The sequence below is a fragment of the Balaenoptera borealis genome, assembly GCF_965194805.1.
Source record: "Balaenoptera borealis genome assembly, chromosome: 8".
Lineage (NCBI taxonomy): Eukaryota > Metazoa > Chordata > Mammalia > Artiodactyla > Balaenopteridae > Balaenoptera > Balaenoptera borealis.
This window is the reverse complement of record NC_138865.1, coordinates 121,829,384-121,852,254: the sequence shown is the minus strand read 5'-3', so window position 1 is coordinate 121,852,254 and position 22,871 is coordinate 121,829,384. Positions and strand designations below refer to the sequence as shown.

Below are 22,871 nucleotides of genomic sequence, written 5' to 3'. Positions count from 1 at the left end.
GGTGGGGGCGGGGGGTTGGGACTTCTTGACTAAGTGGCCAGCGGCACTGTCCATGACCCAAGTGTGTCCAAGCGCTCCATTTCTGTACACACCTGCACACACAGCCCGCACGTGCTCCAGGGCCAGGTTCCGGGAATATTGGGAGCTCTCTCCGACCAGGAGGAAAACAGGACCAACACCCCAGTAGGCAGGCAGGCGGGCGGCAGGCAGGGACCCTGGAGGAGCAACAAGCCTGCACGCACAAGCAGCAAGGGCTGGACGGGATGGGACGGGCAGCAGCGGGGATGCTGTGTCCAGGTCAGGAGGGCAGCGCGGGGAGGCACGTGCCCGAGGGAACGGGGAGGAGGGATACCGTCTGTGTCTGCGCCCGGCCCACCGCGCGGTGGTCAGCACACCAGGCATTCCCTGGGGGAGGGGAAGAGGGGTCCGCAGGGGACTCGGTACACGAGCCTTACTTGTGGGCGACCACACACAGAGACAAAAATTAAAACTGAAAAGGATCCAAATCCATGAGGCCGGTTCCTTGGCCAGTGAAGGTGGTGGTGAGAGGGAAAGGAAGCAGAAGGACTTCAACTTTTCTGCAATGTTTCTTTTTAATTAAAATACGTAATTCAAAACGTGTACATCTGTTAAGTCTGGACACACGGAGCTTATTATTCTCTGTGCCTTTCAATTCTTTAACTTCTCAAAATAGAGAAGTAAGTGACGATGTTGTCACAGGTTCTCTGGAAGGACCCCGGCTCTTGAGCACCCAGTCCTGGTCACTAGCGCACCTGGGTGTGGCCAGCCGCCGGCCAGGACGCCGTGCCCATCCTGCAGCCCCCAGGCTGAGGCCCTGACCGGGTCCAGCCGAGGTGCAAGCCTGTGCTCAGGCTGCCCGGGCTCTGCCGCTGCTGAGGAAACACCTGGAGGCCGGGCAAGTCCTGGTCCTGGGGAGACACCACCTGTCAGGTCCCAAACTCAGCCGAAGCCATCGGCCACTCTTCCAGGCCCGGGGGCCCTGCACGGAGGGGCGGGGCAGGCCCAGAATCGGGGGCACGCACGTGGCCCTGCTCTCCAGGGCAGCCCCTGGGGAGGCCTGAGGGACGAGGAGCTGCCCAGCTAGTAACATTGCAGAAGAGAGAATGGCTGGCTTCACCGAGGCCCGCACGAGCCAGCCTGCAGTGTCAGGGAGCCCACGGAACCGCTCAAGGAGCTGGCGACACATGGGGCGTGGAGGCCAGCAGGCCAGGAGGCCCCGGCCAGAGTCACTGATGGCCAGGACGAGAGCCAGATGGACACCACTCACCGCAGAGATTCAAGGGTTTAACAGTGACTTCTCCACACCCAACAGGGAAGCCAACGTGTCTTGCGGGAGCTGGGCGGGGGGGGGGCGCTGGACATGCGCCCTGAACGCACCGCAGGGCAGGGGACACGGGACGCCCTCCCCACCTGCCGGCCTGGTCAGACCAGCCCAGCAGGGCTCTCCCTGGGGCGGCAGCTGGGCCTGAGACCGTCCCTCCTCTCCAGCAGCTCCTCACTGTGGCCCCGGCCGCCCCGCTGCAGGCTGAGGGCTCCACACCTGCACGGCCCACAGCCCACGCCGATGGCCTTGGGCTGAACCCCTTCTCGGGAGGCGGCCCCTGCCTGTGAGCTCGCAGGTGCCCGCCCAGCGCGGTGGCCCCGCTCCCGTGAGCAGCAGCTAGAGCCCTGTCAGGTCCACTATGGCCTTGATGAAGATGGCGTCGTCACGCACGTAGGAATTCTTGGTCTCCATCTTGGAGACGGGGCAGAAGAGCGGGCAGCCGCTCGCGATGTTCATGTCGCTGACCGGCCTCTGGAAAGAGGACGAGGTCACGTCAGGCCTGAACGCGTCAATCACGTGCTCCCGGTTGTTCTGGTCCAGCAACATCAGGGTCACCTGGGAGGAGAGCGCCCAGGGGACAGCACGTGAGTCACAGCCTGCCCAGCCGCCAGGAGCCCGGTCTGCAGTCGAGTGCCGGGAGCACGGCCGCCACGGGTCAGCCCGGTCTGTCCATCTGTGCCCATCCTGGCGTTTTCTGTCCACTGACACCAGGATCCGAGGCTGAAGCCCAGCACCCCGCGCCATGTCCATTTGTGCTTTTTTCTGACAACACTTGTCTAAGGGACGTTTTCTCACCAAAGAGCTCACGCAGCTGTCCCCACCCCCAGGAACAGCACCCCTCAGGGAGAAGCACGAGTCGGCCCTGCGCTCAGTGACGCCACCTCCTCCACGAGGGCCACGGGGCTGCCCAGCGTCATCATGGCGTCTGTCCTGACTAGTGCCCGGGTCTCCAATTCCTCCCCCGCGTGGGCTCTGGCTTCCCAAGGGTTGGGCCATGCCCTCCGATCACGGCCCCCTGGCGGCCCTCCTTCCTTGCGACAAACTCTCTGAAGCAGCACCACCACTAACTGCTGGTCCCGAGTGGTTGACCAGGGGCATGGCCCAGGAGACAATGGACACTGGCCGAGCACTGAGGCGTGGTGACGCCGACACCTGTCACCCAGGGGCTCCCGCGCGCCAGCACAGCCGGGGCAGGGCCTCGCGCACCTTCTGGTTGAAGGGCCAGCGCAGGAGGGCGTCGTGGGGGCCCTTCATCAGAACGAAGAAGAGGGACAGGTGCGTCCCGCGCCCGGTGCCATCTCCGTTCAGGTAGGCGCGCAGACACATCTTGTAGCCGTACCTGCTGGTGTAGAAGGCTGTGGGGAGGTGCTGGTGAGCGCCCAGGGCTCAGCCCACGCGGCCACCTCCCCAGGAAACACACACACGCCACTCAGGGTGGAGGGCACAGGAGGGAACGTGCTCCTCCAGGCACGCGGTCAGCTGCTCGTGCAAACAGACTTCTCTTGAAAATGGAAGCACTCGTCAGACACGGCACTTTTAAGAGACCCTAAATGCGACCCTGCACTGGCCCTGCTACCCACCGGGAAGGAACCTCAGGGGCTGGACTGAGGCTCGAGCACCAGGCAGGGGCTCTGGGCAGAGGGGCTGCGGCTGGACGAGCCTCATGTCCAACGGGGAGCAGAGGGGCGACCGCGGACGTGGTGGGGCTGCCGCTTAAGGAACGAGACGTGACCCTGACACGAGGCTGGTGACTGCGGGGTGACGAGCCGGCTCGCCGGGCAGGCTCCGCCGGGGGACCCTGCGGCTCCCGGCCGCAGCAGGGGGCGGACCCCAGCCCGGGGATGTGGGGGCCCAGGGTGGCAGCAGCTCAGGGGGAGGGCAAGTTCCAGAAGAGCACCTGGGGAGAAGATGGCGGGCGTGCGGCCGGCCACGGCTTCCTGGCGCTTCCTGGCGAAGTCCGGGATCTTCCAGATGAACACCCCATCGAAGGTGGACGCCTCCATCTCGTGGACCTTCTGCTCCAGGTCGGCCATGGCCAGGTCCTTCAGACCGATGCTCCTCTCCAGCTGCTGCACCTGGGGGCACGGGGCCCGTCAGGACGCGCCCCTGGGGCGCCGGGCCAGAGGAGCCTGGGGCTCACCCGCCTCCACAGAGACCAGCTTCCGTCTGGCAGGAACGCGCTATGAAACGACCCCCACGCCTGTCTCCCCCCGTTTCCAGGAGGACGGCCCCCGTGCCCAGTGCCTCAGCCTTGCTGGGTCAGCTGCTCTCGGATGGGCTCCATGCCCACGAAACCCCCGACCCCAGGAGGAAACGCGCTCGTGGGACCCGCACGAAGCACCAGGCACGTTCCCCACGGCTACCTCTGCCCCCCAATCGGAGAAGAGGCTCCACCCTCGGCCTCTCTGAGCCTCGCGTCGGACCCTGCGGGGAAGGGGCTCAGAGAGGAGCTCTGTTCAGGCACAGCGCGGAGAGCCGAGTGCCCGCTGGAAATGCAGGCGCTGCCCTCAAACTCCTGGCTCTGCAGCCCCCTGAGCCCCTGGCACCCGCCCGACGAGGCCTGGGCACCCCGGGCACGAACCTTATTACTCAGGGCTTCGATCCTGTCTTGGTCCAGCCGGTGCTGCCGGCCGCACGCCTCGGCAGTCATGGCCACCCGCTCCACCTCCCGGTTCAGCACGCAGACGATGTTCTCGAAGGTGGCCGTCTTCCGCTCCAGGGCCTCGCACCGCTGCAGCAGCTCCGCCGCCGTGGCGGGCGCTGCCCCCGGGCCCGGCGTGCTGGCCCCCCAGCCCCGCTCACCCTGGCCGAGGAGGGGGCGGCCGTCGCCTGCGGGGGGCCCGGCCTGCAGGACGCCCAGCAGCAGGGCCAGGTGCTCCCGGAGCTGCTGCGCCTCGTGCTCCTGCCGCCTCTCGCCCTCCACCTGCCGAGGCACGACGCCCGCGCTCAGCCCCAGCGGGGCCCCGCGGCCGCACACCTCGATGGAGCACCGGCGCCCGGCGCGCGGCGGCGACACGAGGGTGACCTGCCCTCTCGCTCACCTGCCAGCGCCGCGTCTGCCGCTGTCTGCACTCAACCACGTCTGCGCATCACAGACCGCCCTACGTGACTCACCCGTGACTCAGGTGACGGGAGAAACACCGCAAAAGAAGCGGCCGCGGCTGGGCGGGGGGAGGGGGATAAAACGCATCTTCAATAGTCCCTACAGATCTGGCTTTGCAGCCACATCCCTTCCAAAGCTCCACAACGAGTTTGGAGGATCAGACAGCCTCAAAAAGCCTAAAATGGAAAGAAAGGGATGAACCTCCGCGTGAGGTCCAGTGCCTGGAGCACCCTGGGATGGCCGGGCACCTGAGGCTTCCAGAAGCTGGGCCGAGGCCAGCTGGATCCACAGGGTCAATAGGACACTCGTCCTCAGTGGGACGTGAAGAGGCCGTGGCAGCGTGTGCCCTAGGCCCTTCCTCTGGCCTCTAACGGCCCCCACGCCAGGGATCCCCGGGCCTGAGCGGGAAATGACCAGCAGCACCGCGTTGCCCAGAAGCAGGATGTCACACACAAACCAAGCGAACGGAAGAGGCGCTGCCCTTGTTCACCCTCGTTAGAAAAAACAAAGCAGGACACGGAGACCAAGTGTCGTCCAGTCACCAAGTGACAACACCGCCAGGACTGCTGCCACCGGAAGTGCTGCGGGGGTGTCGCTGAGAGCAGAGGGTTGGGGTGCCCGTATCTGTGGAGCCAGCCTCCGCTTGCAGGGCCTGCACACGCCCAGCCCTCGGGGGCACAGAACAGGTGGGAAAGGAGGGCGAGGGCCACGTGAGCAGGGAGCTGCCCAGGCCCGAGGGAGCCGCACAGAAGCTGGCAGGTGCGGCGGGCAGACAGGAGGTGGGTCAGGGCCCGGGGAAAGTCAGCGTGCTGGAGGACAGCCAGGCCAGTGACCAGGGTGCGATCGCGCAGGAGGGCCACGCAGGCCACAGAGGTGAGACGGGGAGGCAGAGAGGCTCCAGGACCCCTCTGCAGGCAGAATGGAGGCTCTTCTGGGAGACTGGACGTGGTGGGAGAGACAGGAGGCGGGTCCAGAACGACCACTGGGCTTTTGGCCAGAAGAGCCGGGTGGAGCAAGGTGAGCCTTTTGGGTGAGGTGAGAGGACGGGCAGAGGGGGCATCGCTAGAGCGCGGGGGGCTGCGACACGCTGGGGGTTCCCAGCACCTGGGCGGTCAAGGCCGGGCACCAGGGTTCACCTGGGGGACGAGTGGACAGAGCCGGGACACCTGAGGGCCGGATTGGAGGTGGAGTGGAGACAGTGTCCGCAGGGCGCGGTCACGTCCGCCGGCCTCTGCTTGGGAACCAGGAGCTCCCGGCGGTCCCGCCGCAGACCTGGACTCACCATCTCGGGGCAGCCGACAGCGTGGAACCTGCAGGGGACTCGGCATCTGCCACATGTCCTCACGTGGTCCTGAAACTGACGGGCCTGACATCAGACACTGGTCCTCCTCTGCTCCAGCCACGTCTGCACCGACTGGGTCAGTCTCATCAAAGGACCCTCGCACCCGCCCCACTGGCCTCTGCACGCTCGGGCCGGACAAAACCCAACAATCTGCTCCCAAAGCTGCAGTGCACCCTCGCGCACACACGCAAACGCGTGCACGTGTGTGCTTGAGGCGCGTGGGCCGTCTGGAATCGCCCGCAGAGCCCGTCCCGTGCGTGGGCCTCTGCGTCCCAGAGAGCAGCCCTGCCCACCTCCTCCCTCACAGGCCGGTCTGAGGCCCTGGGGCCTGGGGGCCGACAGCCTGGGTTCCAAACCGAGCCAAGAGTGAGGAGCACCAGCCTGACCAGGGATCAGGGCCCCAGCGCTGACCCGGCGTGGCACTGGCCCACGGCCACAGTCCGAGCAGAGCAGAACCCAAGACCCAGAGGGTGGCCAGCTGAGCCGGGCAGCGCCTGGGCCGAGGGGGACGCAGCCAGGCCGACCTTGCCAGACGTGGGGGGAGGGGCAGGGGCCGCCACTGGCCGCCACCTGCCAGGGACCCAAAACGTGAGAAATCAGACTTACACCTGCAGGAAGCAGAGAATTTCCTCTGTACCTGGGAGCGGAAAACAATCCCAACTCTGGATCAAAATCCAGAAACAATGAGAAAAACCTTGAAAAGTGCCTCTCAAAACAAAAACAAACCAAAAATACCATTAACTAAAATAAAAGGACAAATAACTGCAACTTACAGCTCTGATACACAAAGAGCTCCAAAAACAGAGAAAAAAGAGGACAAATGCCCTGCCAAGAAACGCACGGGAGTCACAAATGCTCCCCAGGAAGAGAAACGCAGGTGAAATTCAGGCAAAAAGCTCTCGGTCACGCTCACAACTTGAGAAATGCCACCTAAGCTAGCCTGGATGCTGTCTTCACCCATCGTGTGGGCGAGGCCTGCGCGACCAGGACAGCTCGGGAGGGATCCGAGCCCCACCAGCTTCCGGAATCACTCTCTTCCCAGCTCTTGCCCTGGAGCACTATAACTGCTGGACAAATCCACGAGATGCGTCATCTCCAAAGAGCAACCTCAGAAGCTCAAACAGAGACAGAGGGGCCTCATCGAACAAACTGCAGCTGCCTCCCCGGGGACCAAGCGCAGGCTTCCCACAGGCATGTGAGCGTGCGCCCTCCCTCCCAGAGCATGGAGGCTGCCTGGCCGCCCCGAGTCAGCTCCCAGCACAGCCAGGGCGGGCCTGGGGGCCTGCCTGTGGAACCATCGCCACAGCAGAAGCACAGACGAGCCACCGCCCCGTCCTCAGGGACACAGACCTCCCGCAGTGAGAAGAGCCATCAACACACACGTCAGGTAAACAGTCCAACTGCCCAGATCCCCGCTCCCTGGGGCCAAGTGGCTCAGATGATGCAAGGCTGCGCAGCGGGAGGGGGGTGGCAGGAAGAGGAGCCCGCGACCCCACCCTGGGAACCCCGCCCCCCAGAGCCGAGGTGCAGCCTGTCCTTTGAGCACCAAGCTGGTCAGCGCTCAGGGGCGCCAGGGGAGTGCTTACTTTCTCACGTGTGATCTTCTTCTTGCCGCAGCCCTCGCAGGTCAAAGGGAACTTGGGGCAGACCTGGTGGTGCGCCTGGAAGAGACGTGGCAGCCGTCAGAGCTGGGGCCAGGCCAGCATCGCTCCTGAGCCCCGAGGTTGAGACGGCGTGCGACACGGAGGTCTGCAGATTCAGGGCCTGCCCTCGACCAGCAGCTGCGGGGGTTAACACCAGGAGCAGGAGCACCCCAGCGCCCCGAGTACTGCCACCCGGGTGCCAGGCTGGCGGACTTCCTGGTGGCGGGGGAGCCAAGCGGCCAGAACACCTCCGAGACCCCTGACGAGGAGCGCAGGGTGGGCGCCCGAAGTCTCGGGCCCTGGGCTGCCTCTAGAGCTGGGCTTCCCGGGCGTGAAAAACACCGCAGGGACCCGACCAGCCAAATGCAGACTGACGGCCCGGCAGAGAGAAAAAGACGCCCACAGGGAAAGGCGGAAGGTGAAGAGACCTGCAGACAGCAGGGGGCGTCTGCGTCCCGACCCAGCAGATCCATGTGACCCACACGGACAGACTCCAGAAACGTGGGCACCGAGCTCGCTCGTGACCTCAGGAACCCTGAGAAGCTCCAGCCGTGATGTAACCCACGGGAAGGTGGCCCGCCCTTCACAAACACGCGACAACTTTCAGATAAAGCCACACGGTGTTCGGGGCCTGTTCAGCGTGAACCCAGGGAGGCTGCTGGCCGAGCGAGGGGGACGTGGCCGCACGCTGCCGTCCCCCCGTGTGAGCTCAGCCCCGACCCCGCCAGGCGTGCCCTCACCTTCATGTCAGCCAGGCAGCAGGGCGCCCTGCAGTGCCGGCAACTGAGGCTTCTCTCCGGGCACTCGTGCTCCAGGTGGTGCCCCTTCTCACCCAGGCGCACCGGGCCTTTACACGCCGGGCACTCGGTCAGCATGAACGGGCAGTGTCCTTCGTGGCAGCTCTGGCAACGAAGGGAGTGAGGCGTCGGCGGAGCGCCCGTGGGGTTCTGGGCCACTGCCCCACCGGCCGCGGCCCGGGCTGGGTTCGTTCTCGGCGCTGGGCCACGGGGGCCACCGCGTTCGCTCCACTACCCCTGCTCCAGCGCAGAGATCAGGACCCAGATCCAGCCGGCGGCACCCCACCCTCGGGACACAGAGGGGACAGTGAGAGGGGCTGCGGGAACAGGTTCTAAGTGGATGGAGGGCAGAGAAGTGACGCCGTGGGGACCAGAGCGAGAAGCACACGGAAACGCAGGTGCCCACTCGTCCCGACGCCCAGGCTGAGAGCCCCCGTCCCCGCCCTCCTGGAGCTGAGAACACGCAGGGTGATGTGGCCAGGGAGGCAGGGTCCCAGCCTGGGCCTCCGAAGGGTCAGGCGGGGCCCGGTAAAGCCAGCAGCGCGGGGAGGGACGCGGAGGGAGGAGGGCAGGCGAGCTGCAGCTGCCGCTTCACTGCGCAGAGCAGGGGCCCAACCCGGACAGGCGTGGCCCTGAGCAGCGCAGCACTGGGGCGGCCGCGGCAGCGGGCTGAGCGGAGGTGGCGGTGGCTGAAGAGGTGAGAAAGGGTGGGACCTGGAAACGGGGCCGCGAGCCTAGGGGACAGACAGAAGCTGTGTGCAGCTCTCAGGAAACGCCGGCCAGGAAGGGGCACAGACGGCGGGCCGGTAAGCAGAGAACGGGAGATGATGGTTTGTTTGCTGTTGTTTTTTAAAAACTGTGATCAAATACGCATCACACAAAATCAACCCCTGGTAAGTACGCAGCCTGGGCACCGAGCACATCCACGCCGTGGGGTCAGCACCTCCACCAAGATTCAGGCTGGGCGCCTGACAAGCTGGGGCAGCTCAGCCGCAGTGACCTTGAGGAAGGAGGTGCCTCACGCGGGCTCTGTCTCCACGTGGCCCACAGTCCGAGGCCGAGCGAACAGGCCGGCCGAGTCTCCACCCCATGTGGCAGGCTTGGCTGCCGGGGCCAAAGCTCACCATTCGGGGAGTGAGAAGTGGTGCCAGGTGAACCCCAGAGACACGGCACGCGTGGCACTCTCCCAGCAGCCGGGGCGCGGAGACTTCAGACGTGGTGCCCGTGGCACTCCCGCCTCCTCACAGGACCCTGGGCTCCACGTCTCCCGCAGGGACACACATCAGATGGAACTCGGCCTTCTCAGCAAGCCTCCCCGGTGACCCCACTCAACCCGACGGGGCTCCGTGGACGCTGCTGCAGAGGCCCGGCCCCAGGACACAGACTGGCCGTGCGGGTGGGCAGGACGCCACTAGGTACAGGAAGCAGAGCAGAGGGGACACCTTCCCCGAGGGCTCCCGCTCCGGCGACAGCTCCTCAAAGGCTCCACGGCGGCCACACCCGGGAGGAACTTCCCTCGACCGCCAGGGCACCCCCAGCTTCCCCAGACAGGGCCCTGGTCTGGCCACACTGAGCACAGCACAAACCATCACACCGAGCCACAGGGGAGCCTCGGAAACAACCACACTCGTGAAACAAAAACAACAGCACCCAGAGGGCACTTGGATCTGATCAAAGCAAAAGAAAATGCTCAAGGGTGAGCCCCGGGGCCACCGGACAACTGGAGAGGGTCATGCGCGGCCAGCGCTGACCACCCGGCCCCACACCGCTCGCCACTCAGCAGGCGCCCCCGGAGCCCGTACCTGGAGCAGGGGCACCAGCACCCTCACAGGCTGGGACGGGCTCTGTCGGCTCCCACTCCCACCAGATGGCTCAGAGAAATCAGTATTCATTCAACCAGAGTTCCAGCTAAACACTCAGGCATTTCAGCTTTGGATTCCCTGACACGCGAGCACATCCGACTCTGCTCACCTTTCAGCTGCAAAATGTCCCCGTAACCTGGTCCTCCCTCAGGGCCGCCCGGACCCCTCCTCTGAAGCCCGAGGCCCCTTCTCCCTGCTGTCGCTTCCACGCAGCCCCCGCTTCTCGCTCCCGGAGGAGCAGGTCCCCGCGCAGCCCCCGCTTCTCGCTCCCGGAGGAGCGGGTCCCCGCGCAGCCCCCGCTTCTCGCTCCCGGAGGAGCGGGTCCCCGCGCAGCCCCCGCTCCTCGCTCCCGGAGGAGCGGGTCCCCGCGCAGCCCCCGCTTCTCGCTCCCGGAGGAGCGGGTCCCCGCGCAGCCCCCGCTTCTCGCTTCCAGGTCCCCAGGGCTTGTGTGCTTGGCAGCCACTCCACAAACACCTTCTAACTGAACCGGAGTCTTAATTCACTGAGTTTTTAGAAAATACTAGACATCATTGCAAAGGAAAAACTTATTCAAAGGCTGACCAGGATTTTCCCCATCTTTCCACACTCTCAGGAGCTCAGCCGCGGTCTCAGCATTTCCCAGCACCCCCCCAATTTTGAGCAGCCCAAAGGGCAAACGTTTTGGCTCCAGGCTGGGAGCGGGGCCACCGCTGCAGCAAGGTGGCCGCCCGCGCCCCGAGGTGGGGTCTCACCCCAGCTAGAGACAGGTTTACCCTACGTCAAAGGCTGCGCCGAGAGACCCAGAGCAGTGCCCGTCTCCCACGTGACCAACCCCCAGGGACTTTCCTGAGCTCCCCGGGTGCAGCCAGGGACTTTCCAGCCCGCATGCCTGCAGGGCCGGCGCAGGGCCCACGGGCTGGCTGCGGTCCCAGGCCCTCGGCCAGGGGCCTGCGAAGCCGCCACCTGCACCGGCGGCCTGGAGGCGGCAGAAACCCCAGAGGACTCGGGAGCTGGGGCTATTCCGCCTGTCCCCAGGGCTCTTTGGTCCCTTCAAAAGGTGACACAGAGTACCCACTGCACTCCCTGCTGGGGCTCCCCCCCCCCCAGGAGAGACCCTGCCCCGAGGCCGGCTCTCTGGACAGCACTGGGCAACAACAGCTCAGGCCCGTCTGCCGAGCAGGGCCCGGTGGCAGCACCCCCTGCCTGCGCCCCCGCCCCACGGTGGCCCCTGGGCGTCGGGGGCCTCTGTCCACGGACTGCAGTCCGGCTCCCCGGAAGGGCACAGAGAGGCCTCCGCTTCCAGGCCAGGCGCCCGTCGGAGGAAAGCCCAGCTTCCATCCACCCGACCACCAGCTCCTCCCCGGACACGGCCAAGCTGCTCCTCTGGCAAAACGCAACCGAGCGCCTGAAGCCCACGAAGTCGAGTCGGTCAAGAGGACCAGAGGACGCCGCCACGCAGCGCCCGGGACGGGAGCAGGAGGGAGGAGCCCACCAGGAACCCAGGACCCCAGTTCCAGGGCTGACGGGCTCTCCCCCGTGTCGTGACTCAGTCGCAGCCTGGCGCCCACCCCGTGGCAGGGAGGCTGCTCCGCGGCCTGGGCAGCCCTGGGCGTAGGCGAGCCGGGTCCCCCGCAAACAGCCCCTCCAGCCTCGCCAGCCGGGGCCGTGTGGGACAGCACCAAGGCCTCCCCACCTTGAGGACCCAGCCCGTTACTCTGCACCACTGCACACGACCTCCCAGCCCGGGCAGCCTCCACTCCACCTCCTGTCTCACAGGGCTGGTCCCGCAGGTTCTGTCCTCCTGTGCTGGGCTCATCTCACTCAGACCCCAAAGCTGATTGAGAGTGGCCTCAGCATGATGTCCCCAAGGTCCGTCCCCGCTGTAGGCTGGGGCGGGGTTCCCTTCCCTTCATGACTGGACACTATTCCACGGCACGACCAGCCCCCATCTTGTGTGTCCCGCCCTCTGCCGGGGACACTTGGCTGCTGGGAACGCTCGTGCGCACGTACCTTGGAGACGTAAGTTTTTAAGGGCGTTTGATCACCAGGAAGAGCGTCTGGCCGGGCTCACAGCCGCAGGTTCGGCTGCCGGAGGCCCAGCACACAGGGACCCCGACAGGCCAGCCTCGCGCGGCAGAGACAGGCCGGCAAGATATGCACCCAGCCACTGCCCTTGTCACTGGCCAGATGCCTTCCTGTGACCCCAGAATGGACGTGCAGGCTATTCCTGCGTCTTCCAGAGTGAGCACTATCCAAAGTGAGGAAAGACAACAAAGTCCCGTCCGCGAGAAAGCTAATTTCCTGCCTGCGCGGCACTCTCAGGGCCGGACCAGGGTCCCTGCGCACACCGCTGCTCACCGCCACCGCACTGCGGCCGCAGGACCGCGTCCACGGACACACCAGGAAACAGCCCAGACAGGGTGGGCACCCCACCCCGGGCCACACGCCCGGCTCCCCGGCTCCAGAGTCTAGGTGGGCACGCCCGGAGCAGCAGCTGCACCCCTCCCGCGGGAGTCAGGCCGGCTTGAAGCTGCTCTGCGGGGGGGGCAGTACCTCGTACTCCTTCAGGGTCCCCTTCCAGGTGCAGCCCTCGCTGGAACAGACGGCCGGCAGGCTCTCCACCTCCCTGCGGGCAGCATTGTCCGGGAAAGCCTGGGCAGAGGGCGTCCCTCGGGTAAGCCCCCTCCCAGCCGCCCACCCGCCTGGCGCCCCACACCACAAGCCTCGGGGGAGGCTCGGGACCGGGGCGCCTCTCCCGCAGCCGTTCCCAGGTTCCCTCTCCCCTCGACACCGTCAGCGTGGACGGCTCACTCACCGAGCTGCTCTCCAGGATAGAGACGCCTTCCTCGTAAATGCCCTCGTTCACGCAGGCAGCACAGTTCTGGGGCCCGGAGCTGGTGGGGAGAGGGGGAGGCCGCACTGTGAAACCCGCCGCGGAGGGTGGGAGGCCCGCGGCCTCACCAACACAGGCCCACGCCACGGCTCGGGCTCCGGAGCTTCCGTCGGCCACCGGGGCAGCCAGCGGACACGGCACACCGTGCGAGACACTCGGAGCCCAGCCCCAAACCCCGGCCCGCCTGAACGCGACCCACGCAGACAGATGCCAGGACCAAGGGCCGCTGTCCTCCTGCTGACGGGCCAGAGGCCCCACCTCCCGACCCCGCAGGGACTCGGGCGCCCAGCACAAAGGGAGCGGGAGCCTCCAGGCAATCTTAAACGGTCCAGTTCCCACCAGAGACAAGGAGAAGCAGGGAAAACAGACTCTAAGGAGATGCTTGACTTCAGCCCACACCAAAGCAGCCCTGGGCCACGCGGGCATCCGCATCCGCTCCTGGCTGCTCCCGGTGCCCCTACCTCAGGATGCTGCTCAGGCAGAAGGAACAGTAGCGGTGGCCACACTGAGCCTGGAAGGGCCTGCGCAGGACGTTCCTGCAGGCCGAGCACAGGTACTTGTCCTCTAGCTTGGTCCCCAGGAGGGTCTTGGAGAAGCCAGGCTGCAGCAGGTCCAGAGAGCCGGGAGGGGTCGCGCTGGCCGCAGCCATGAGCACCGCAGCCCCACCAAGGCCAAGCCCTAAGGGAGAGCACAGCGTGTCACGGCGGGTCCGGGGACATGCAAGGCCTGGGCCATTGGACCTCTGAGAGGGAGGACGTCAGCGCTCCGGGGGGCCCTGCGCAGGCGGGGCTATGGCTGAGACAGCGGGCACCCGCACACCCGCCGCAGCCCTGGGCCCAGCGGGCTGTCCTTGTGGCCACCCGGCCGGGGCCTCTGCTCCCAGGCCAGCTGGCCGGGCTCCCATCTGACCGTGATCGCGGACCCCAATCCTTGCGCCTGGCCATCTCCCCAAGGCTCCAGGTGTGAATGTGTCCTTAGAACACAGGACAGCCTGGCAGACGACGCCCCCGGGCAGGCCCAGGAGACGGCCGTACCAACCCTCAGCCCCAAGATGGGGGTGCGGCCTGTGTGCAGCTGCTGCTCTGCTCCCGTCCCCACAGCCAGGGTCCCCCTCACTTCAGAGCTGCCCTCTGCCGTCCACCAGGCCTTGGTAAGGCCGCCAAGGCAAGGTAACCGGGATGGGCGAGCGGGGGGAGGGTCCCCCACAGCGCTCAGAGACCTGCTCATCGTCCACTACCCCGGCAGGCTGCCCCAGTCCTTTGTGCAAACCCCCAAAGAGCTCCCCCTGCCCCCGCACGCCCCCAGCACACACCCCGTCTGCTCTGGGGTCTGGGCATGGTCAAGTCAGGATGCTATGAAACTCTGCCCCTTTCCGGTGGGTGGGTGGGGGGGCGTGTCTGCTTGGGCAGCGACCGTGCACAGGAGGCCACGTGCACTGTCCTATGCTGGCCTGACACCAAGGGGACAGCACAGACGGTGTCGTCCCCTAGCAGCTGGGCAAAGCCACTCTCAGTCAGCTGTGGGGTCTGTAACACAGGAGGCCTTACTCGGAGGGCCTTCCGCAGCTCCCAGGACGTTTCACAACCGACATTCTTGCCTCCAGCCACCAACAGAAGGGACGCTGTGCCCAGGCACCTCAGGAGGGCACAGCTCTGCCTTTCTCGTGCTCTCCTCACATTGGCAGGCCTGGCCCCTGGAGGGTCCATCTGTCCATTCGACAGCTGGGGGATCTCATTCCTTCAAGCCCTCACAACACAGATGTGCAAGCATGAGAGGTGCCTTTATTAGTAAAAGCTTTTGGTGGACGATGTGAACAAAAAGTCCCCAGAGCTCACAGATACGCCCCCAGTTTGGGCCAGGGCAGCTCAAGGTCAGGCTGTGGCGGCCACACACATGTGCACGTCTGGAACACAGGCCCGTGAAGGTGCACTCCCTCCCGCGTGACAGGGATCACGTTCCTAGCTTCCCTCTTTTTCTGGTCATGCTAATAAATTGATTTCGTAACCTTGATGGTTTAAAATATCATGGCTCCAAACTACATGAGAAAGAAGAGTTTTTATTTTTGAATATAACTAGAAAAAAAAAAACCATCTTCTTTAGATCGAAACTCTGTATTCATTATAAGGTGTTAAATGAAATGTGGGAATTCCCTGGCGGTCCAGTCATTAGGGCTCCGCACCTTCATTGCCGAGGGCGCGGGTTCAATCCCTGGTTGGGGAAACTAAGATCCCGGGAGCCGCAGCGCGGCCATAAATAAATAAATAGACAAACAAAATAAACAAGATTAAACGCAAAGGCCTCTATGACTGCAGCCATGTTTTACACAGGCAGGGCCAGAAAGCAAAATAAAAAATGAAGCTCGTGCAAGGCGCGAGGATGAGGGTGACGCTTTTCTTGTTGCCAATCTCAAAAACAGTCTCCAGGGGACCTGTCAGGAGAGACTTTCTTCTTTTGCGATGACTTTCCGCCCGAATGTGGCCGGCCTGGGGGAAACACTTTTTGGCCGACTGACCACACCTTCTGTGGCAGATTGAGCCCATTTTATTAATCCATGGACCTTTACTCCTGTTGGACATAAAAGAACCACAAACGGTCTCTTTTCTGAGCAGTAAAGAGGAAAAAGGCCCCAACACACAGTGGGCCTCGTCTTCCCCGCTCAGCGGTCACGGCTACCTGGCGCGGCAGGAGGGCCGGCAGCTACACGGTCAGAGGGCGCCCCCGCCACGCCCTAGGAGGTCTCAGTGCTTCAGGCCTTAAATGTCTTATTCAAGTCACAGTCATACACTTGAACCCTCGAGAACTGTAATGGAAAACGTCATACAGACTCTAAAGCGCCGTGCCCACACTCAGCGCCGTGCCCACACTCAGCGCTGCCGTGCCACCTGCCCAAACATTAGAAGAAAACTCCGAGTCTCTGGCCCTTTCGGACCCTCCTGGCGCCGCACACTCCACCCACCTGCAGTCACACGGGGCTGGGGGCTGGGCGACCGGCAGCCTTTGTACTTAGGGGTCAGATGTTACAAGCCTCCAATATGGAACCAAAACCCCCTACTGGTCCTTCCAAGCTTCCAGTTTATTTTCCAAATCCTGACTTTCAGGCGACGTGGTAAAAAACAAGAACTACATCCATTCACACCACTCACCTGGGAGTGTGAACAAGTATTCCCACACGGCCCGGCCCTGGTCTCACACTTAATTCACTCCCCAAACATGCTCCAGACGTGAACGCACTAACTTCATACAACAAACTTGAATTTTGTTGAAACGGCATTTCTACTAGATACAAAACATTATTTACAGGATAATTCCAGTTACATGAAGTTCGAGGACAGGCGAAACTAACCTACGACGATAGAAGTTAGAACAGCAGTTACCCTTGGGGCTGGGAACTGGGATACAACAGACGCTGGGTCTTCATCCCGGTTCTTGGCACAAAGCACCCAGAACCCCTGGGGCTTCCTGAGCCATGGGGACAGAGGAGCACCTTTGTTTACTCAGAAGCCCCTTCACCACCACCCCCATCTCCGCGGCAGCGACACTGGCCATTGACTTAATCACCAGTGATTCAATCAATCCTGCCTTCAGAATGGAGCCCCGGTGAAAACCCTAAACGACCGACCGGGTTTGGAGAGCTTCTGGGTTGAACATGTGGAGGTGCTGGGAAGGGGGGACTGGAGAGGGCGTGGAGGCTCCGCGTCCCTCCCTGTACCTGGCCCTGTGCGTCTCTCCCAGCGGGCTGTTACGCATGTTTCTCTGAGCCCTTCTAGCAAATTACTGACCCCAAGGAGGGGGTCATGGGGACCCTCAATTTACAGTCGGTCAGTGAGAAGTATGGGAGGCCCCGCCTCCCCACTGGCATCTGAAGTGGGGTGGGGGCAGCCTTGAGCGACCAAACCCTTAACACAAGGGGTGTGTGCTAACACCAGGCGGCCACCCCATCGGCATCTATCTAGAAAGGCAGAACTGCTTGGTGTGGGGAAACCCACACATTTGGAGTCAGAAACCCTGTGAGAAGCGAAACACAGAAGCCTTCCGTGCGGGAGAGTCAGTGTTGCCTGAGGGACGTGAGGGCTTCTGGAAGGCGACGAATGACTGTATACGTGGACACAGGTGCATCTGGCTGTACATTTAGGGCTTGTGCATTTTACTGTATGTATACCCCATTTTAAAAAGAAAAAGACGGAGTTTCTATTCCCGGAGAGTCGAAAAAAAGATGGTGAAATCCCTAATTATGGTACACCCATGCACGTTTATCCAGAATAACCCTGCTTCATAATATTAACAATGGCAGAATAACCTCAAAAACCGGTTTTAACACAAAAGAAGCCCCCCCCAGGTGGGGTTGCAGCTCCCTCTTGCCTCCCCACCCCCAGGAGAGTGGGGGGCATCTGGCACCCCACCGCTGTTCTGCCATTTCGTGTGCTGCAGGCCCCCTTCCCAAGCCCAGGTCCCGCCTGGGTACAGAGCAGGAGGACCCAGGGAAAGAGCCGAGACCCCGACGGAGCCGGAGGCCGCTGGGCAGCTGGGCTCCTCCGTCCTCAGCCCGGTGTGGGGGGGTCAGGGACTAATTCTCAGAAGGGACGTTGCTGCCCAAACCAACATCACATCAGGTGACGGAGCACTCGGCTGCTGGGGGCCACCTGTTGCCAGCAGACACACGGGTTCAACCCAGGAGCTTCCCTCTGGGATGCCCCAACGCAAGGACCAAACTCCCCCAAATCCACGCTCCACTGACAGCTGCCCCTGCTGCGTGCCACGCTGGGCCCCCCAGGTCCAAGCCTCCTGAAGCAACTCTCAGGGACCTGTGACCGCACACAGCGTGCGAGTGCAGCCCCCAGGACCTCAGGTCCACGTGAACGTTATCGTTGACACTACTTTCATCTTCGTTCAAGCTCAACGTGATGCTGGTACCAACTCAGCGCCCAACAACCGTTTACACTAAAGCACACAGCAAACGCTGCGCCGTCCCTTCCCGCCCGCGCCCACTCGCAGCTACTTGGGCCATCAACACACCCAGATTCTTATGAAAAACTGGGGCCATCAACAGGGAGACGTTGATCAATGACGACGCAGCGATTCTGCCCCTTTGAGGCCTCAGCCCCGCCTCACGCCCACCTCAAACGGGCCAGGAAATCCACTGGCTCTACCTGCTACAAACATCCAGGACCTGACCACACTGCTACCACTGGGCCCGGCCACCGTCCACTGTGACCTGACTCACCGCAGCAGCCTCCCGAGGCCCTTAAATACGAGCTGGGGATTTGGGCTCCTCCCTCAGACCCCCAGGCTTCCAGGGCCTCTGCTGCTCGGCTTCCTGAACAACCCTCGCCTCCCCGCACCGTTCCTCGGCCCGGCAGCATCGCGGGCCTGGAGGCAGGGAGGAGGGACCCGGGCCCATGGTGGGGTGCGGGGGTGTCCTCCCTGCTCCCAAGGCTCCCGCCGGCCACTGGCTCCTATACCCCTGTGTCTGACCCTTCCTCCGTGCCGCACCACTGGCCCCGCCGGGCGCCACCCCGCCACAAAGCAGGGCACCCCAATCCTGGAGCCCGCACTGTAGTCACCTCCACTACTCACCTCCTACCCCCGCCGCTGCTGTGTACTCGCCTCCCTAAATCACAGCCAGTCCCCAGGAACACCTGCCCCAAACGCCATCTCCACCGCCTGCTGGTCCTGCAGGGAACGCGGTGGCCACTCTGGTCCTGCCCGGAGCCAGGGGACAGCTTCCGCGGAGCCTGCCCCCCTCACCCCCCGCGGCTCAGCCGCACTGTGGAACGGGGACACGTCCTTCCTCTGCTAACACAGCCCAGGCCTTGAGGGAGCGGTCCTCACCCATCTCCGCGAAGGAGCAGGCCCAGGACGCAGGGGGGGCAGGGCATCAAGCCCAGGTGGGGACTCAGGAACAGACGGAAGGCGTGCGCCCCATTCTCGGCATGACCTGTGGAACCTGTGGGTCATTTTTTCTGGGTTTTCTTCTCTGGACCTTCCTCCCCTTGCCCATGTGTGCGCTGCCCTGCGGTGGAAACCCACCTGCTGGACCGTGCCCGGTCCGCGCTGGTGTGCTGGCCATGCGGGCGGGCGGGCTGGCATCTCCCACTGCCAGAGGGGGGCCCACACCTGGCTCAGAACTAAGTCAGAAGGCCTTTTCTTCCCGGAGAAAACGTTTTCTCCAGCACCAAGTGATGGCTGTAAATTCTGCGCTCTGTCCGCAGTTTACGACCACTGTTGAAACAACCCGTTTCTTCAGGTCCCCAGAGGAAGGACATGCGTGTCTGTCTCCCCAGAGTGAGCGAGCCAGTGATGTACACACGCGACCTTCACTCTACCTGTCGCTCCGCGTGGATGTCTCCAGGCTCCTGCTGTGCGTCACGCGGGGAGCTGGGGAGACTGGGCAGCGCCACTACCGATGCAGTCAGCAGGCCAGGGCCACAGGGCACGGTGCCACCTCAGGTGGCAGAGGTCTGGGACGCAGGGGGGACGCCGGAAGGGCCCACGGCGCGGCCTGGGTGTGTCAGGAGGTGCGCTCAGGGCTGTCCCAGGCCGAAGGACCAGAGAGCACAGAGGCCCAACTCGCGGCTCCGGCCTCTGGGAGCTGCAGCCTCACGGGGGCTGGGCTGTGTCCCCAGGCGTGGGGCTGAGGTTGGGGACGGGCCAGGCTGGGGCCTGGAATCAGAGAGAGCGGCCGCTTGAGTGTGTGAAGATGCTACTGCTGAAAGCACTGAAAGCTTCTGCTCCTCAGAAAAGGCTTTCAAAAAAGCACTGCTTATGATTTTGTTTGTTTGAAATTCAAGCAGCAGTGAGTTTTGCGGTCCGTAAATTACACTGCAATAAAGCTGTTAAAAAAAACTCAAACAACAATTCTGGGCTGCTTGGAACCTCCACCTAAAGCCAGTAACTGAGTTGCTAGCCGGGGACATGTGGCCCCTGAGTCACGCAGGGCCCGGCGTCAGGCCTGGCACGCCCCCTGCTCTGCTAGATTCAAGGCCGGGCGGAGCGGCTGCTGTCACAGGCGCAGCTGTCCCCAGCTCTCCCCCGTCCCCACCGTCCGGTCCACGAGGAGCCCGCTCTGCCTCCAGGGAGCGTCTGGCCCCGCACACACAGCAGTTTTGTGAGTCCCCACGCCAGGCTCCGTCCGCCCCGGCAGCTCCCTAGACCCCTGCATCCTCCCCATCCACCTCGGGGCTCGGTGTCACCGTCAGACAAGGCCCAAGCTCAGGGGGGTCGGGGGCACGGGGAGAGGGCCCGGGGCAGCAAGCGACAAGCGGCGACCCCCGAGGTCCAGGCCGCCCGCGGAGCCCGTCCGGACCCCGAGCGGGGCAGGAAGCCCCTCGGGGGCAAGAAGGGGTGGGGCGCCGCGGGCCGCAGCCGAGGCTCGGGGGCGGCTCGGGGGGCGTGGACCCCGCGCGGACCCGGGCCGGCCGCCGTGGACGCCCCGCCGTTCGCGAACTTTCCTGTGAGGGGCCCGCTCCGACTTTCAGTTTCCGGCTCCGAGAAATCCCCTCAGACCCGCGCGCGGCGGCGACCGTGCCCCACGCCGGGCCTCCTGGCGCCGCGCGCCCCGCCGCCCCCGCCCCTCGACCTCGACCCCGACCCCCGACCCCAACCCCCGCGGCGCCACTCACCAACCTCCGCCGCGCGCCCGGAACTGCCTGCCCGCCTGCCCGCCTGCCGCCGCCGTCGCCGCCGCCGCCGCCGCCCCGCCCACGAGCCCGCCTGATGGACTGATGTGGGGACCTACCAGGAGCGCGCAGGAGCCACACAGGGCGCCGATTGGTCAGCTTTCTCCCCCGCCCCCTGCCTCGGGCCCTCCCTCCTGACGGACTGACACAAAAGCCTACCAAGTGCCCGCAGAGAGCCACAGCGGGCACCGATTGGCCAGCTTTCTCCCCCGCCCCTCCCGCCTCGGGCCCTCACTCCTGACTGACTGACACAACAGCCTACCAGAAGCGCGCAGGGAGCCGCAGCGGGCGCCGATTGGGCGGAGCTGACGCGGCTAGGGTACTTAAGTCGCCCGCGGACTCTTTCGAGGTAGAGTCTGTCTGCGCTGCCGCGGCTCTCTCCTACGAGGGTGTGTTACGCGCTTCCCGCAGAGGGTTAGCTCCAGGCGCAGGACACCACGGCGATACCCAGCGCAGGGCTGGACCCCAGTGTGGGTTACATTTATGAGAAAAAGTACAAACAGACGCCGCTCACCTAAAGGGTAGGAAGGCTTGCGAGGTCTCCTTTCGGAGTAGTGACATGTTCTAGATCTAGGTAGTGGCGACGGTTGCCCGACATTACAAAGTACAAATGACACTGAATTGTAAGCGTTAAAATGGTTTAAACGGTGAATTTTATCTTATGTGAATTTCACCACCAAACGAAACAATACGCACAGCCTATGGCACATGGACACACACGAGTGGAAATATTTAGAAAGGAAGCGGTGGTCTTGACCAGAAAAAAGGGGCAGCACACTGCCGCTAAGTGTGTGACCTGAGGACAAGACGTTTCTCATCTGCTAAAGGAGAGTGGGGACAATTTGGATTCTCTCCTGTGGAATACGGCTTTCTAAATACCTGAGAACAGCGTCTCATCTGATTCCAGCACCCGGAAATGGGGACGACTCTCTCCATTTTGCAGAAGAGGAAAGATTACGAGAGGCAAGATTCCTTACCCAGGTCACACAGCACAGTGGGCGCCCCCGCTCCAGGGGGAGCGTCTGAAGCCACGCAAACTGTTCAAGGACAGAGTAAAACGACATAGGCAGGCTGTGAAGCCACATGATGTAAACGGTCCACGCTGTGTCCAGAAGTACTCGCATCACACTGCATAAATCATTACTTGGTTTGGAGTCGGAATTCCCCGATCCCAAATGCCACATCCCCGGGATACAGCAGCAAGGCCACCAGGCCTCCATTACGAGTTCCGTGAACTTCAAGGCTGAGTTTGCCACGAGCAGCCGTGGAAACCTCCCCAGTCCTCACCTACGCGTTCCATGAGGTTTCCCTCAAGGCCCATAACTAACCGAGCTCTCAGTTGTAAGGAGATTTCTCCTCCCAGGGTCTGGGGAGCCGAGGCCGTCCTGTGAACCCACTGGCAGCACAGAAGGAAATGGCTCTTGCTGCAGAGAGGAGGTCCCCGCTCAGCAGCACGCCTCTTTCTTCAGGGTGAAGTGGAAGTCGTTCGCCTGCCTTGTGCAGTGACTCCCTGGGGGGGTCAGACCTCACTCACCCTTCCAGCATCGGGGTCAGCGCAGAAGCGCTGGGCTCAGGGCCCCCTCAGCCCACCCTGCATCCCGAAGAGATTTCCTGGACGAAGGTCTTGCTTCCCGGGAAGGAGGCTGCCTGCAGCCCTCGGCACGGACAGGGCTGAGCCCCACTCGAAGGACCTGGCGATGCTTCCAGCATGAAAATGATTTCATATCTCTCAGACTGCCAGTTTCAGAGGATTTTCCTGAATACACTGTGTGTGTGTGTGTGTCTGTGTGTGTGTATGTGTGTGTGTGAGAGAGAGAGATTCTGACGACAGGCCCCCGAGCTGAGATTGGGTAGAGGGAGCCTCGGCAGGGAGGGGCTGCTGACTGAGAAGCAGCCAGCCCACCCCCGCCTGCCAGCTCAGAAGGGTGACACCTCGATCCAGGCGGGCTGGAAAAGGGATGACTCACTCTGGTCGTCGGGCAGCTCAGGGGATTCCCACGCGGGTTCCTTCCTGCCAAAAAGAAAGCAAAACTCAGCCTCTGAGGCAGCCATGCGGGAGGTGGCTGGGACAGCCCCGAGCAGACCCTAGAGGGGGCCTGCGTCGTCCACCTGCCCCCTGAGGGCTGAGGTCTAGGGCCTCTGTCCTGTGCCTCAGTGCCCCCCAGAGAGAGGCGCGGGCCTGGCTACAGATCCGGGTCGATGCTGCGGTGGACGCTGGCTTTGCACAGCTC

The 22,871-nt window shown here is 63.6% G+C and overlaps 1 protein-coding gene across 5 annotated transcripts; it reads right to left on the bottom strand.

The window, feature by feature from the left end:
* Positions 1-574: 574 nt before the first annotated feature.
* TRAF2 (TNF receptor associated factor 2) lies at positions 575-20,680 on the bottom strand. Of its 5 annotated transcripts, none has more exons than XM_082401849.1 (11): positions 20,584-20,680; positions 13,426-13,642; positions 12,887-12,965; positions 12,625-12,723; positions 8,174-8,335; positions 7,377-7,451; positions 5,731-5,805; positions 3,927-4,268; positions 3,243-3,420; positions 2,552-2,700; positions 575-1,900 (listed from the first exon to the last, which is right to left on the bottom strand). In XM_082401849.1, the coding sequence occupies exons 2-11, from the start codon at positions 13,611-13,613 to the stop codon at positions 1,682-1,684; spliced, it is 1,566 nt and encodes a 521-aa protein (XP_082257975.1). In that variant the 5' UTR covers positions 13,614-13,642; positions 20,584-20,680; the 3' UTR covers positions 575-1,681. The 5 variants fall into 5 exon arrangements, with proteins under 5 accessions (XP_082257975.1, XP_082257976.1, XP_082257977.1 ...); XM_082401850.1 differs by having other exon boundaries at positions 20,588-20,664; XM_082401851.1 differs by having other exon boundaries at positions 20,623-20,632.
* Between the last annotated feature and the right edge of the window lie 2,191 nt (positions 20,681-22,871).